This window comes from Bos mutus, chromosome 3, assembly GCF_027580195.1.
Source record: "Bos mutus isolate GX-2022 chromosome 3, NWIPB_WYAK_1.1, whole genome shotgun sequence".
In the NCBI taxonomy this organism is placed as follows: Eukaryota; Metazoa; Chordata; class Mammalia; order Artiodactyla; family Bovidae; genus Bos; species Bos mutus.
This window is the reverse complement of record NC_091619.1, coordinates 117,112,800-117,130,064: the sequence shown is the minus strand read 5'-3', so window position 1 is coordinate 117,130,064 and position 17,265 is coordinate 117,112,800. Positions and strand designations below refer to the sequence as shown.

The 17,265-nt window shown below is 49.7% G+C and overlaps 1 protein-coding gene across 1 annotated transcript in view; it reads left to right on the top strand.

Moving 5' to 3' along the window:
* ANKMY1 (ankyrin repeat and MYND domain containing 1) overlaps positions 1-16,746 on the top strand; it is a 53,961-nt gene extending 37,215 nt beyond the window's left edge. Inside the window, exon 18 of the mRNA XM_070368632.1 lies at positions 16,355-16,746. Within this exon, the coding sequence (XP_070224733.1) occupies positions 16,355-16,488 (134 nt within the window). The 3' untranslated portion in view covers positions 16,489-16,746. The remainder of the gene's footprint in view (positions 1-16,354) is intronic.
* Positions 16,747-17,265: the final 519 nt, after the last annotated feature.

Here is a 17,265-nt window from a genome sequence, read left to right as displayed (position 1 = left end):
CAAACGATTTTCTTACACTGTGGTTTTCACCTGCTTACCTGTAACTTTTCATTCTTTCTGGAGTTATTTCTCCACTCTTCTCCAGTGGCATGTTGGGCACCTACTGACCTGGGGAGTTCATCTTTCAGGGTCCTACCTTTTTGCCTTTTCATACTGTTCATGGGGTTCACAAGGCAAGAGTGCTGAAGTGGACCACGTTTTGTCAGAACTGTCCACCATGGCCCGTCCGTCTTGGGTGGCCCCACATGGCATGGTTCATAATTTCATTTAGACAGACAAGGCTGTGGTCCATGTGGTCAGATTGGTTCATTTTCTGTGATGGTGGTTTTCATCCTGTCTGCCCTCTGATGGAGAAGGATGAGAGGCTTATGGAAGCTTCCTGATGGGAGAGACTGACTGAGGGGGAATCTGGGTCTTGTTCCGATGGACGGAACAGTAAGTCTTTAATCCAATTTTCTGTTGAAGGGTGGAGCTGTGTTCCCTCCCTGTTATTTGACCTGAGGCCAAACTATGGTGGAAGTGATGAGGATAATGGTGACCTCCTTCAAAGGTCCCATGATGCACTGCTGCCCTCAGTGCCCCCGACCGTGCAGCAGGCCACTGCCGACCCACGCCGCTGCCGAAGACTCCTGAACACTCACGGCAAGTCTGAGTCAGCCTCCTGTGGGGTCACTGCTCCTTTCTCCTGGGTCCTGGTGCAAACAAGGTTCTGTTTGTGCCCTCCAGGAGTCTGTTTCCCCTTTCCTGACTAAGTTCTGGCAGCTCCATGGTGGAGTTAATGGCAACCTCCTCCAAGAGGGCTTATGTCACACCAAGTCTGCGGTACCTAGAGCCCCTACCACTGCAAGCAGGCCATGCTGACCCATACCTCCACAGGAGACACCCAAAGACAGATCTGACTCAGTATCTGTGGGGTCTCTGGGTCCTCGTGTGCACAAGGTATGTTTGAGCCCTGTAAGCGTCTCTGGCAGGTATGGGGATGATTCCAAACACGGTTTTCCCCTCCTACTATCTCTGTGGCTTCTCCTTTGCCCTTGGATATGGGGTATCTCCTCACAGTCCCTCCAATGGCTGTGAGATCAGTGGAGAAATAACTCCAGAAAGAATGAAGAGATGGTGCCAATGCAAAAACAACACCCAGTTGTGGATGTGACTGGTGATGGAAGTAAAATCTGATGCTGTAAAGAGCAATACTGCATAGGAAACCTGAAATGTTAGGTCCATGAATCAAGGCAAATTGGAAGTGGTCAAACAGCAGATGGCAAGAGTGAACACTGACATTTTAGGAATCAGCAAACTAAAATGGACTGGAATGGTTCAATTTAACTCAGATGACCATTATATCTACTACTGTGGGCAAGAATCCCTTAGAAGAAATGGAGTAGCCATCATAGTCAACAAAAGAGTCTGAAATGCAGTACTTGGATGTAATCTCAAAAGTGACAGAATGATCTCTGTTTGTTTCCAAGGCAAACCATTCAATATCACAGTAATCCAAGTCTATGCCCCAACCAGTAATGCTGAAGAAGCTGAAGTTGAATGATTCTATGAAGACCTACAAGACCTTCTAGAACTAACACCCCAAAAAGATTTTTATTATAGGGGAATGGAATGCAAAAGTAGGAAGTCAAGAGATACCTGGAGTAACAGGCAAATTTGGCCTTGGAGTACAGAATGAAGCAGGGCAAAGGCTAATAGAGTTTTGCCAAGAGAATGCACTGGTCATAGCAAACACCCTCTTCCAACAACACAAGAGAAGGCTCTACACATGGACATCACCAGATGGTCAACAGTGAAATCAGATTGATTATATTCTTTGCAGCCAAAGATGGAGAAGCTCTATACATTCAGCAAAAAAAAAAAACTGGGAGCTGACTGTGGCTCAGATCATGAACTCCATATTGCCAAATTTGGACTTAAATTGAAGAAAGTAGGGAAAACCACTAGACCATTCAGGTATGACCTAAATCAAATCCCTTACAATTATACAGTGGACGTGAGAAATAGATTTAAGGGACTAGATCTGATAGACAGAGTGCCTGAAGAACTATGGACAGAGGTTCGTGACATTGTACAGGAGACAGGGATAAAAACTATCCCCAAGAAAAGGAGATGCTAAAAGGCAAAATGATTGTCTGAGGAGGCCTTAAATAGCTATGAAAAGAAGCAAAAGTGATCAATACAAAGAAATAGAGAAAAACAATAGAATGGGAAAGACTAGAGATCTCTTCAAGAAAATTAGAGATACTAAGGGAATATTTCATGCAAAGATGGGCTCGATAAAGGACAGAAATGGTATGGACCAAACAGAAGCAGAAGATATTAAGAAGAGGTGGCAAGAATACACAGAAGAACTATACAAAAAAGATCTTCATGACTCAGATAATCATGATGGTGTGATCACTCACCTAGAGCCAGATATCCTGGAGAGTGAAGTCAAGTGGGCCTTAGAAAGCATCACTACGAACAAAGCTAGTGGAGGTCATGGAATTCCAGTTGAGCTATTTCAGATCCTAAAAGATGATGCTGTGAAAGTGTTGCACTCAATATGCCAGCAAATATGGAAAACTCAGCAGTGGCCACAGGACTGGAAAAGGTCAGTTTTCATTCCAATCCCAAAGAAAGGCAATGCCAAAGAATGCTCAAACTACCGCACAATTGCACTCATCTCACACACTAGCAATGGAGAAGGAAATGGCAACCCACTCCAATGTTCTTGCCTGGAGAATCCCAGGGATGGAGGAGCCTGGTGGGCCGCCGTCTATGGGGTCGCACAGAGTCGGACACGACCAAAGCAACTTAGCAGCAGCAGCAGCAGCACACGCTAGCAAAGTAATGCTCAAAGTTCTCCAAGCCAGGCTTCAACAGTACATGAACTGTGAACTTCCAGATAGTCAAGCTGGATTTAGAAAAGGCAGAGGAACCAGAGGTCAAATTGCCAACATCTGCTGGATCATCAAAAAAGCAAGAGAGTTCCAGAAAAACATCTACTTCTGCTTTATTGACTCTGCCAAAGCCTTTGACTGTGTGGATCACAACAAACTGTGGAAAGTTCTTAAAGAGATGGGAATACCAGACCACCTGAGCTGCCTCCTGAGAAACCTGTATGCAGGTCAGGAAGCAACAGTTAGAACTGGACATGGAACAACAGACTGGTTCCAAATAGGAAAAGGAGTACGTCAAAGCTGTATATTGTCACCCTGCTTATTTAACTTATATGCAGAGTATATTATGAGAAATGCTGGACTGGATGAAACACAAGCTGGAATCTAGATTTCCAGGAGAAATATCAATAACCTTAGCTATGCAGATGACACCACATTTATAGCAGAAAATGAAGAAGAACTGAAGTTCTTGATGAAAGTGAGAGTGAAAAAGTTGGCTTAAATTTCAACATTCAGAAAACTAAGATCATGGCATCTGGTCCCATCACTTCATGGCAAATAGATGGGCAAACAGTGGAAACGGTGAGAGACTGTGTTTTTGGGCTCCAGAATCACTGCAGATGGTGACTGCAGCCGTGAAATTAAAAGACTTCCTCCTTGGAAGAAAAGTTATGACCAACCTAGAGAGCATATTAAAAAGCAGAGACATTACTTTGCTGACAGAGGTCTGTCTAGTCAAAGGTATGGTTTTTCCAGTAGTCACGTATGCATGTGAGAGTTGGACCATAAAGAAAGCTGAGTGCCAAAGAATTGATGCTTTTGAACTGTGGTGTTGGAGAAGACTCTTTAGAGTCCCTTGGACAGCAAGGAGATCCAGCCAGTCCATCCTAAAGGAAATCAGTCCTGAATATTCATTGGAAGGACTGATGCTGAAGCTGAAACTCCAATACTCTGTCCACCTGATGTGAAGAACTGACTCACTGGAAAAGACCCTGATGCTGGGAAAGATTGAAGGTGGGAAGAGAAGGGGACGACAGAGGATGAGATGGCTGGATGGCATCACTGACTCGATGGACGTGAGTCTGAGTGAACTCCGGGAGTTGGTGATGGACAGGGAGGCCTGGCGTGCTGCGGTCTATGGGGTTGCAAAGAGTCGGACACGACTGAACGACTGAACTGAACTGAACGTGTAACTGTATAGTCAGCCTAGAGTTCATTTTGGTGCAGGGCGTGAGAGCCGCCTGGCTGGAGCTCACTTCCGGGATTAGTGGTGACTAGTGTCCCCTTCCGTTTGCTGCCCATCCTGGGTGCTGGCCCACCGCCCAGGCACAGCCGCACCAGAGCTCCTGCTCTCTGAGATGCACCGTTTGTTGTCCGTACTCACTCAGTCGATTGAGTGTCAGGTTCGGGAATGTCTTGTCGGGGGCTGTACTTATTCTCAGTGTTTCGTCTGGGAGACAGTCGGCCGCTTTCCTGTGCTGTCTTCCAGTCAACCACGGGTTGCGTTGTTTAATCCTTTCCGTTGCGTGGGAATCACTGTCATCCGCTTTCACACCTCGCACCGCTGCTCAGCTCCGCCTTCATTGTAGGCTCCCCGACGCTGCCACGGCCGTGTCCCCTCCTGCCCCCTGCCGCCCCCGAGGCAATGGCCACTCCTCTGTGGTATACCTGTGCCCTGAGTGCCTCCCCCACTGCAGCGTGTCCCGGGCTCCCAGGACCCTGCAAAGGCCAAGGACACGGGTCCCCGATCCGCAGGGCCCACATTCCAGGAGGCAGAGGCCTGGTGTGGAGAAGGCCACAGCTGCCGGCCTCGGCCAGGGCAGGAGCGGTGTCTGTGGCTGACCTGCAGCTGCTGCGGCGAGCCCCAGTGCCCTCCCTGGGGGCCCGGCCGCAGGCCCCCAGCATGCAGCCGCGCAGGCAGCCGTGGCCGCCGCTTGTCCCCGGCTCTCTGGGTGGTCAGCTGTGGGCTCTGCGGCCCATGACGCCCAGTCCATCCCTTCCCAGGCCCGCTGGTTGAGGCCGCGGTGAATGCTGCGCCCTCTGTGACTTCCCGGGAGCGCTCTCGGCCTCTGGTTTAACAGCAGGGCTCAGGGCCTGCCTTCCTGTGGTTGCCCCACTGAAGCCAGACGTCCTGGCTCGCATCTCCCCTGCCCGTGGGCTGCACCCTGCTCTGGTATCTTGCTCCCGAACAGGTGCCGCACCCCTGTGTGTTTTCACTTGGGTGGGGCGCTGTCTCCCCAGCCCCACCACCCTCAGGCCACAGGCCAGGGCTGAGCTCACCTCCCTCTCTCTCCTGGAAACTCAGCGCCTCCTGCCTGCGCCCCTGGGGGTCACCATGGTGATGGGAGCGTGTGCTCCGTCAGCCCTCGTCCGTGCCCAGCTCTGGGCCGAGGGTCCTCCCTGCCGCTGCTCCCTTCCCACGTTGCTGTCCTCAGTGACTCCCGCTGGAACGGGGTTGCAACCAAGCCAACAGCCGCCCCCTCAGGCCCCGAGTGCCTCAGGCAGCCAGTTGGGATTTCGGATTCGTGGACGGCTCGGGCTGGGCTCCTCTCTCCTGTGGACAGACTCAGACTGTGTAGGGGCCTGGCACTGCCAGTGTGCGTGGAGCAAAGTGGATGTCACTCATCCCTGGGGCTCCTGCAAAGCCAAGCTTCCTTTCCAGAAAGTTCTGTGCTCTTACAGAGGTTCCCCCTCCCCGCTTCTGTCCTCTGAGTGAGAAGAGGCGCCCATATCCTGCCTCCCTTCTCTGGCTGCTGGGCTGGCCACCCGGCCCCTTAGCTCTCTGAGAACTTGGAGCTGCAGTCACTCAGGCTGCAAGCGGGAGGGCTCCCAGCAGGCCAGGGAGGCCCCACCTGTCCCCCTGTGGCCTGGGCCCCGGGGAGCCTGTGGACCCTCCCTTGTGGGCCCGCCCCATCATCATCGTGGGGGATGGTCCGTCATCTGCTGGAGGCTGTTGGGTGGGGTACATGCCGGGTCCCTGGGGAGCGGTGCTCAGGGCCATCTGCTCAGGCTGCCTGCTGGGGGCTGGGCTGAGAGCTGGCCTGGTCTGGTCCCTCCAGTGTTTGGCTGAGCGTCAGGGAGAGGAGAGAGCGAGCCCACCAACAGGCAGTGGGGACCACATAGCAGTGATAAGCGGGGGTCAAAGTGACTGATGGGGGTCACGGTTTGGCCAGGGGGGTTGCAGGGGTCAGAGTTCAGTGCAGAAATGGTCAGTGTGGGGAGCATCTGGGAGGCGGGGCTGCAGATAAAAGTGGGGAGGGGGAGGGGGGAGAGGAGGGGCAGGGGAGGAAGGGTTGATGGAGGGGGAGGGGGAAGGGGGGGGGGAGGGACAGGGGAGACAGGGCGTGGTGGGTTGGGGTTTCTCCTGCCCTGTTCAACTGAGGCGGATGCATGTGTAAGTGTGTGTCCATGTGTGCCTGTCAGTGTGCAGAGGGTCATGCCAAGTGGCTGAAGGGCCGGGTTCCCTGGGGCCGCCTCTCCAGACATTTGCTGAAGAGTCAGTCTGCGGGGAGTGAGTGGTCCAAGGCGCTTCGCCTCTCCCCTCCCCCACCTGGCCCCCTCCCCACTCCAGCTCGAGTGTGTGCCCGATGCCCCCTCACCCCGCCCTCCAGGACCCTCACTCTCACCTCCCTGCCCTCCAGGCTTCTCTCTTCCACCCACCTGGACTCCGGCCCTCCTTCGGGCTGGGAAGAGAAGCCCTGTCCACTGCCCCAGACCCGGCCCGAAGGCAGCTGAGGCGGGGCAGGCGGAAGGCAGGACCGCGGAGGGCGCAGTGTCCCAGGGGGATCGTGGGCGACTGCAGAGCGCGGGGCCGCGGTGGCCCTCAGAGTCCGTCATGAGGACGGTGGGGGAGGACGGGGGACAGACGGGGCTGCAGGCGGAGGGCCCAGCGAGCAGGTGGGTGGCCGGCGGTGCCCGAGGTGGGCGTGCCCCAGAGCAGGCGAGCTCTGGGAAGTGGAGCGGTTGATGGGTCCCTTTTGAGCAAGGGAGTCAGGGGCTGGGGGCGGGCCACGGGGACGCTACACTCAGAGCCCATGTCTTCAGCATGAGGGGAGGGGCGGTGCTGGGGTTGGAGGCTGGGGCCTGGGCCAGAGAAGGTCAGGGGAACCTCAGGAGGAGACGGCTGGGGAGCTGGAGCTGGGGCGGTCAGGGAACCCAAGACGGGCGCAGCCTTGGGGGCAGCTTGGGATGGGCAAGGGCGGTGGCATTGGGCCTGGAACGTTGGTGGCTGACATAAAGGGCCTGGAATTTGTGGGTGTCGGGATTCTGCCCAGAAGCCAGCATTCTGTGTTCTGGAGAGGTGGCAGGGGCGCGGGGTGAGTCTCTGGAAGGACGCGAAAAACAGGTTTGTGTATCCTGGAGCTTCAGGTGTCCTTCCAGGCCACAGAGTCCCCCAGCTGTAAGTGTGGCATGCTGCAGTCCATGGAGTCGCAAAGAGTTGGACACCACTTGGTGACTGAACAGCAACAACAGTATTCCACTGTATAAATAGGCCACACTTTCTCTACGTTCATCTGTCAGTGGGTACTTAGATTGCTTCCGTATCTTGGCTGTTGTAAATATTGCTTCTTTGAATATTGGGGTGTTTTGTCATTGTTGAGTTGCTAAGTTGTGTCCAACTCTTCGCAACCCTGTGCACTGCAGCACGCCAGGCTTCCCTGTCCATCACCAACTCCTGGAGCTTGCTCAGACTCATGTCCATCGAGTTGGTGATGCCATCCAACCATCTCATCCTCTGCCACCCTCTTCTCCTTTTGCCTTCCATCTTTCCCAGCATCTTTGGGGTGCATGTCTTTTCAAATTAGTGTTTTCCTTTTCTTTGGCTTATAAATAGCTAAGCAGGATTGATAGGTCGTATGATAGTTGTTTTTAATTTTTAATCCATGCTGTTTTCCACAGTGGCTGCACCAGTTTCCATTCCCACCAACAGTGGCTGAGGCTTCCGTTTCTCCACGTCCCTGCCAACACGTATCTATTGTCTTTTTAATGATGGCGGTTTTGACAAGTGTGAAGTAGTATCTCACGGAGTTTTTGATTTGAATTTCCCTGATGGTTAGTGATATTGAACATCTTTTCATTTGTATGTTGGCCATCTGTCTGTCTGCTTTGGAAACATGCTTATTCAGGTCCTCTGCCCATTTTAAAATCAGATTGGGCTTTTTAGAACATATTGACTTGTATGAGTTGTTTATATGTTTTGGGTAGTAAGGCCTTATCAGACGTATCATTTACAAACATCTCCTCCTGCTCGGCGGGCCGCCTTTTCAACTTGGTGATGGTTTCCTTCACTGTGCAAAAGCTTTTTAGCTGATGTAGTCCCATTTGATTATTTTTGCTTTTTTAAAAGCCTTTGCCTGAAGAGACGGATCCGTAAAAATATTGTTAAGGATGATGATATCAGAGACAATATTGCCTGTGTTTTCTTCTTGGAGTTATGTGGTTTCAGGTCTTAACCTTCGAGTCCATTTTGACTTCTTTTTGTGCGTGGTGTGACACAGTGGTCCAGCCTGGATTTTACCTGTAGCTGCCCGGTTTTCCCAACACCATTTATTGAAGAGTCTGTCTTTCCCCCATCACATTTTTTCCTTCCTTGTTGTAGATTAATTGACCACGTGTGAGTGGGCTTATTTCTGGGCTCCTCCTTCTGTTCCACTGTCTATGCGTCTGTTTTTGTGCCAGTACCACTCTGATTATTGTAGCTTTGTAATGTAGTTTGAAGTCAAGACGTGTGATGCCTTCTTTCTTGTTTCTCAACATTGCTTTGGCTATTTGAAGTCTTTTATGGTTCCACACACATTCTGGAATCGTTTTCTCTATTTCAGTGAAAAAAATGTCATTGGCATTTGATAGAGATTGCATTGACTTTGCAGACTGCTTTGGGTTGTATGGTCATTTTTAACATATTAACTCTCCTAATCCATGTGCAACTGACATTGACATTGACAAGTCGCTTAGTCATGTCCAACTCTTCGCAACCCCGTGGACTGTAGCCTACCAGGCTCCTCTGTCCATGGGATTTTCCAGGCAAGAGTACTGGAGTGGGGTGCCATTGCCTTCTCCAGCCAAATGCACTCATCTCACACACTAGTAATGTTCAAAATTCTCCAAGCCAGGCTTCAGCAATACGTGAACCGTGAACTTCCAGATGTTCAAGCTGGTTTTAGAAAAGGCAGAGGAACCAGAGATCAAACTGCCAACATCCACTGGATCATGGAAAAAGCAAGAGAGTTCCAGAAAAACATCTATTTCTGCTTTATTGACTATGCCAAAGCCTTTGACTGTGTGGATCACAATAAACTGTGGAAAATTCTGAAAGAGATGGGAATACCAGACCACCTGACCTGCCTCTTGAGAAACCTATATGCAGGTCAGGAAGCAACAGTTAGAACTGGACATGGAACAACAGACTGGTTCCAAATAGGAAAAGGAGTATGTCAAGGCTGTATGTTGTCACCCTGCTTATTTAACTTCTATGCAGAGTACATCATGAGAAACACTGGGCTGGAAGAAGCACAAGCTGGAATCAAGATTGCTGGGAGAAATATCAATAACCTCAGATATGCAGATGACACCACCCTTATGGCAGAAAGTGAGGAGGAACTAAAAAGCCTCTTGATGAAGGTGAAAGAGGAGAGTGAAAAAGTTAGCTTAAAGCTCAACATTCAGAAAACTAAGATCATGGCATCCGGTCCCATCAGTTCATGGCAAATAGATGGGGAAACAGTGGAAACAGTGGCTGACTTTATTTTTTGGGGCTCCAAAATCACTGCAGATGGTGACTGTAGCCATGAAATTAAAAGACGCTTACTCCTTGGAAGGAAAGTTACGACCAACCTAGACAGCATATTAAAAAGCAGAGACATTACTTTGTCAACAAAGGTCCGTCTTGTCAAGGCTATGGTTTTTCCAGTAGTCGTGTATGGATGTGAGAGTTGGACTGTGAAGAAAGCTGAGTGCTGAAGAATTGATGCTTTTGAACTGTGGTGTTGGAGAATTCTCTTGAGAGTCCCTTGGACTGCAAAGAGATCCAACCAGTCCATCCTAAAGGAGATCAGTCCTGGGTGTTCATTAGGAGGACTGATGTTGAATCTGAAACTCCAATACTTTGGCCACCTGATGCGAAGAGCTGACTCATTTGAAAAGACCCTGATGCTGGGAAAGATTGAAGGCAGAAGAAGGGGGGCACAGAGGATGAGATGGTTGGATGGCATCACCGACTCAATGGAAATGAGTTTGAGTAGACTCTGGGAGTTGGTGATGGACAGGGATGCCTGGCGTGCTGCCGTCCGTGGGGTCACAAAGAATCGGACACGACTGAGCGACTGAACTGAACTATTGCAGAATTCACGCTTAAGTTGAAGAAAGTAGGGAACACCACTATGCCATTCAGATATGACCTAAATCAAATCTCTTATGATTATACACTGAAGGTGACAAATAGATTCAAGGGATTAGATGTGGTAGACAGAATGCCTGAAGGACTATGGACAAAGGTTCAAAACATTGTACAGGAGGCAGTGACCAAAACCATCCCAAAGAAAAAAAGAAATGCAAGGAGGCAAAGTGTTTGTCTGAGGAGGCTTTACAAATAGCTGAGAAAAGAAGTGAAAGCCTAGGGAGAGAGGGAAAGACATACCTAACTGAATGCAGAGTTCCAGAGAATAGCAAGGAGAGAGAAGAAAACTGTAAGTGAACAATGCAAAGAAATAGAAGAAAACAATAGAATGAGAAAGAGATCTCGTCAAGAAAACTGGAGATAGATATCAAGGGAACACTGCATGCAAAGATGGGCACGATAAAGGACAGAAAGGTCAGGACCTAACAGAAGTAGAAGAGATGAAGAAGAGGTGGCAACAATACACAGGAGAACTATATATAAGGTCTTAATGACCTGGATAACCACTCACCGAGTGCCAGACGTCCGGGAGTGTGAAGTCAAGTGGGTCTTAGGAAACAGTACTACAAACAAAGCTAGTGGAGGTGATGGAATTCCAGCTGAGCTACCTAAAATCCAAAAAGATGATGGTATTAAAGTGCTGCACTCAATATGCCAGCAAATTTGAAAAACTCAGCAGTGGCCACAGGACTGGAAAAGGTCAGTTTTCATTTCAATCCCAAAGAAGGGCAATACCAAAGAATGTTCAAACTACCACACGATTGCACTCATTTCACATGCTAGCAAGGTAATGCTCAAAATCCTTCAAGTTAGGCTTCAACAGTATGTGAACTGAGAACTTCCAGATGTACAAGCTGGAGATAGAAAAGGCAGAGGAACTAGAAATCAAATTGCCAACATTCCTTGGATCATAGAGAAAGCAAAGAATTCCAGAAAAACATCTCCATTTGCTCCATTTGACTGTGTGGATCACACCAAACTGGAAAATTCTTAAAGAGATGGGAATACCAGACCATTTTACCTGTCTCATGAGAAGCCTCTTTGCAGGATAAGAAGCAGCAGTTAGAACCAGACATGTAGCAATGGAGTGGTCAAAACTGGGAAAGGAGTACGTCAAGGCTGTATGTTGTCACCCTGCTTATTTAGCTTATATACACATTATAGCATGCAGAATACCAGGCTGGATGAATCACAAGCTGGAATCAAGACTGCCAAGAGAAATATCAGCAACCTCAGATATGCAGACAGTATCACTGTAATGGCAGAAAATGAAGAGGAACTTAAGAGCCTCTTGATGATGGTGAAAGAGGAGAGTGAAAAAGCTAGCTTAAAATGCAACATTATAAAACTAAGATCAAGGCATCCAGTCATGGCAAATAGGAGGGGGAAAAGTGGAAACAGTGACAGATTTTATTTACTTCAGCTCCAGAATCACTGTGGACAGTGGCTGCAGCCATGAAATTAAAAGGTGCTCCTTGGAAGGAAAGCTGTGATCAACCTAGACAGCATGTTAAAAAGCAGAGGTATCACTTTGCCAACAAAGGTCCTTCTAGTCAAAACTATGGTTTTTCCAGTAGTCATGTACAGATTTGAGACTTGGACCATAAAGAGGGCTGAGCCCTGAAGATTTGATGCTTTTGAATTGTGGCACTGAAGGACTCCTGAGAGTCCCTTGGGCAGCAGGGAGATCCAACCAGTCAGTCCTAAAGGAAATTAACCCTGAATATTTGTTGGAAGGACTGATGCTGAAGCTCCAGTACTTGACTACCTGATGTGAAGAGCTGACTCATTGGGAAAGACCCTGATGCCGGGAAAGATTGAGGGCAGGAGGAGAAGGGGATAAGACAGAGGATGAAGTATTTGGATAGCATCACCAACTCAATGAACAAGAGTTTGGGCAAACTCCAGGAGATCATGATGGACAGGAAGCCTAGTGTGCTGCAGTCCATAGGGTTGCAAAGATTTGGACAGGACTTAATGCCTGAAGAACAGCAAAGGCCTATATTGCTATGAATTTCCCTCTTAGAACTGCTTTGCTTCATTCCACAGATTTTGGAAAGTTATGTTTCTATTTTCATTCATTTTGAGGTGCTTTTTATCTTTGATTTCTTCATGGACTCTTTATCTTTTTCAGTAGCATATCGGTCAGTCTTCATGTTTTTTCCCACTTTCTTCCTGTGGTAGAGTACTAATTTCATAACACCGTGTTCAGAAAAGATGCTTGATACCATTTCAGTCTTCATACATCTGTTGAGACTTGTTTTGTGGCCTAGCGTGTCATCTCTCCTGGAGGATGCTCCCCATGCACTTGAAGAGAATGTGTATTCTGCTGTCTGGGATGGAATGTTCAATAGACACCTATCAAGTCTTCTTGGCCGAGTGTGTCATTTAAGGCCCTTGTTTCCTTATTGATCTTCCGTCTGGATGAACAGTCCATTGATGTATGTCAGGTCACTGTAAGCTTTTCTCTTTCTGTCTGAATATTTGCTTTATATATTTTAGGTGCTCCTGTGTCAGGAGCATATATGTTTATGAACATTGTATCCTGTTGTTGGGATAATTACTGTATCATTATATGATGCCCTTCTTTGTCTTTTGTTGCAGACTTTGTTTTAAATTCTGTTTTGTCTAATATATGTATTACTACCCCACCTTTCTTTTTGTATCTGTCTTCAAGGAATATCCTTTTCCATTCTCTCATTTTCAGTCTGTGTGTCTTTAGTTCTGAGATGAATCTCTTACGGGCAGCATATGGATAGTTAAACAAACCAAACCAAACGCATTCAGCTACGTAATGTCTTTCTGATGGAAGTGATCGGTGACGGGTGCGTGCTTACTCCGTTCCGTTACTTACTGCCTAGTTGTTTCCGTGGCTCTTCTCTGATCTCTCCTTTTAGTCTTTCTCTCCCCTTGTGGTTGGATAGCTGTCTTTAATGTCATGTTTGGTGTCCTCTCTTCTCTGTGTGCATCTGCTGCAGGTTTTGCTTTGCTGTTACTGCGAGGTTCACACATACGTCTCTCTGTAACTGTGTCTATATCTATCTATAGCTCTAATTTGTTTTACCCTGATAATCATATTTTAATTCAAACACATTGTAAAAACTACATTTTTTTACTCCCCCACTCCACAATTTTATGCTCTGATGTCACATTTTACATCTTTATGTGTATTTCTTAAGTCCTTATTGTAGTTCTATGTAGTTAATTTTATGATTTTTGTCTTTTAACCTTCGTACTAGCTTAAATTTTAAGTGGCCGATCCACTGTCTTTACTATATATTTGCCTTTCCAGCGAAATAGTTTTCCTTCATAGATTTTCTTCTTATTTCTTTTTATGGCCTTTTCTTTTTTGATTAGAGAGGGCCCCTTAACATTTCTTGTGAGGCTAGTTCAGTGGAGACAGACTCTCTTAGTTTTTGCTTGTCTGGGGAACGCTGCTTCAGTCCTGAATGATGAGCATCTTTGGTTGTAGGTTTTCCCTTTCGATACTTTAAATACATCACGTCACTCCCTTCCGGCCTACAAAGCCTCTAGTGAAGCATCAGCAGGTAGCGTTATGGAGGCTCCCTCGTCTGTGACTCTTTTTCTCTTGCTGCCTTTAAAGTTCTCTCTTTACCCCCACATTTCGCCATCTTGTTTGGGACCCTTCGTGACCTTTACCTGGGTACCGGCTTCCTTCTTCAGGAAAGGGGTGTTTTCAGCCATCATTTTATCGAATGCATTTTCTGCCCCCTTTTTCCTCTCCTCCCGGGGCCCCTACCGTGTGAATGTTAGTATGCTTGATGTTGCCTCGGAGGCTTTTTAAACTGTCCTCATTTTAAGAGAAGTGTTTTCTTCCCACTGTTCTGATTGGGTGATCCCCATGACTGTGTCTCCCAGGTCACTTGTATGTTCTTCTGTATCAGCTCGTCTGCAGTTGACTCCCCGTTGTGTGAATTTCACCTCAGTGAGTTCTTTTGCTCTGGTTGGTTCTTTTTTTTTTTTTTTTTGTATTTTCTAATTCTTTGTTGAAGTTCTCACTGTATCCCTAAATTCTTTCCCCAAGTTTGGTCAGTATTTCTCTGGACTGTTACTTAGAACTTTTTATCTGGTGAATTACTTATCTGTATTTCTTTAGGGTCCTTCTCCCCCCTGGGGTTTCATCTTGTTCTTTTGTTTGGAACATGTTCCTCTGTCTCCTCAGTTTGTTTGGCCTTCTCTGTCTGTCTCTACGAGGTTATGCAAACTTTGTGCCGACTTTGGAGGCATGTCCTCGTGTGGGGGCGTGTGCCCTGTGAGCTAGCGGCTTAGGCGGCAGAGCTAGGTCTGAACTGAGCCTGGCCGCGTCCTCTAGGCTGTGTCGGCGGCTCCTCACTCTGTATCCACCGCGCCACTTTCCATCACCTGATGTTCTTGGGGTGCTCTCTCTGCTGGGATGCTTTGGCATGTTGGAATTTTAAAACCTGAGCTCCTATCAGTAGGGATTTTCTATTCCTCCTCCCCCCAAGGGAATCACATGCTGCCTGCCTGACACCAGGTGAGGCCTACGGGTTCTTTCATATCTGCTCCTTTCCACTGTCAGCTGAGGACCAGTGGGATGCCCACGCTGCTGGGAGATGCTTCTGCTCAGAGCCCTGGCAGCAAAGCTTTCCTGGCCCCTCTGCCCATAGGGAGAACCTTTTGTCCCTTCCACAGTCCAGGCTGCACAGGGCTGCCAGCTCCACACCTGTGATGCCCTGAAGGAGCTATTGCTGCATCTGATATCCACGCACACACTCACTACGGCCCCACAGGTTTTTTTAAGTGTGTGGGACTTAGGTCCCCTGTGACCTCAGGTGGCTGTTGACTTTATATTAATAAATATTGATTTTGCCTAACATTTTGATGTGTCTGCGAGGAAGGTGGTCATTTCAACAGTTACCATACTGCTGTGACTTCTTCAAAATAGACGCTTCTGGATACTTATCTCTCTTTCTTGATACTCTCATCTTGGGCCAGTCAGTCTGATTCCCCAGGTAGATGCTGGTGCATATTTTGAGAATTTTGCTGTTTCTCGCTGGTGTTTTTCTCTGTTTTCCCAGGTTGGGTATAGAAATAGGTTTGTGGTATAATAGAAACCGGGAAGGTTCTTGTTATTTTTTAGGCCACATAGAGGAAGGAGGGAAGTAGGGTCATGGAGGTCTCACTTTGGCCTCCCTGGTGGCTCAGATGGTAAAGAAATCTGTCTGCGATGTGGGAGACCTGGGTTTGATCCCTGGGTTGGAGGATCCCCTGGAGAAGGAAATGGCAACCCACTCCAGTATTCTTGTCTGGAGAGTCCCCATGGACAGAGGAGCCTGGCGGGCTGCAGTCCACGGGGTCAGAGTCGGGCACGACTGAGCGACTAAGCATGCACACAGGTGTCACTGTAGAGGGCTGGGTCCTCTCTGGAGGGAGTCCCTGCCGCACAGGGGGCACCTGCTGGGGGTCCCCTGGGATCCCACCCACATGCCTCGTCTTTGATGGCTCTGACACGTGACTTGTCACGTCTTCACTTTCTCGTAGGGACACAGACGCTCTGGTTCTAATCCTTCCACTGTTCACTAGGGACTTAGGGTTGGAGAGTCAGTTCTCCACTCAGAATTTGAGCAGCAGCACTGTCTTGATAACCATCATTTCTAGACAGAGGGGTTGTCTCCAGGTAAAGGAATGCCGTGTCACCTGGAGGGGAGTGGAGAGTGCATTCCTGCAGGTGTGTGTGCACACACGCGTGCATGAGTGTCTCCCATGGCCAGTCCAAGCACAGGTGGCTCCGAGGCTGGCTGCTCTGCACCCATCAGTGTGGGTCAGGATGTTTGTGACTTCTGGATCCTCACGAGAAACAAACAGGAACCAGGAGGCAAGGAGGGAGCCTCTCACTGACCGGCACCTGGCCTGGAGTGGGCAGGGCTTGGGAGCTCAAGGGCGGCCCCGGGCCTGACCCAGGGCAGGGAGGGCCCAGTGCTCCAGGGACAAGGCAGAGAGACCTCTGGGGACAAGGACAGCCCCCTCCCCTCCTGACCTGGGGGCTGTCCTGTGCCGGACGCTGCCTTACCTGTGCCCTCCTTCCCGACAGGAAAAATGTACCCAATGATGTTCATAAAGAAACCCCTGAAGCAACTTGGCAACGAGCCCCAGGGGTCTGAGGCCCGGAAGCCGTCACGCAAGTCCAGGTGCCGCGTATCATACTCCACCTACAGTCATGAGTGAGCGTCTGGGTGCCCCGCTGACTACACAGGGCTCCCAGAGCACCCCGAGACTTTGTCCCGGCCTGCCAAGGGAAGAAGGCCTTCACAGCAACCTCCGCCCCGGGAGGAGCTGGGCCAGTGGGCTCGGGGTCTGTCAGGACTCGAGCAGGGGGGCAGGTGAGCACCCCACGCTGCCCGGCGGGGTCCATGGAAGCCTGGGCCGCGCCCTGCAGGTCTCCCTCCGAGGAGCCACCTCCTGCTCCCAGAGTCTGCTGCCCGGCCCTTCTCCGGGCTGGGGGCCCTCAGCGCTACAGGGCCCTGACGACCGAGAAGCTTTGTTGAACGCTTGCGCGGCAAGCCAGTGTGGGCGGCGACACCCGAATAAAGTGACCATCAGTGGCTCGTGCCTCTGCTGCAGCCTCTGGCTGGGGTCCGGGGCCCACACGCGGTATGAGGCTGGAGAGGCTGCCCCACTGGGGCTGCAGGGCACATGGGGGTGCAAGGGCGCAGCTGGTGGCGTCACTCAGGGGTTGTGCAGGACTCTGCCTGGGCAGGCAGGGCAGCTGGGCAGGGGTCCCTGCTCTGGTGAGAGATGCCAGCTAGGCAGGGCTCTCTCTGTGGTGCTGGGGGTTGACGGGGCCATCAGGATGTCAGGCCAGGCCCAGCTACGGGATGACGCTGGGCCCCCACGCTGCGGCCTCCAGGGTATCTCTGAGGCTGCTTGGCAGGAACTGGTAATGGGAAGTTTCCTGGACGTGCCCAGCTGTGTGCGTCCAGAGCGGGGAGAGGGAGGGTGGAC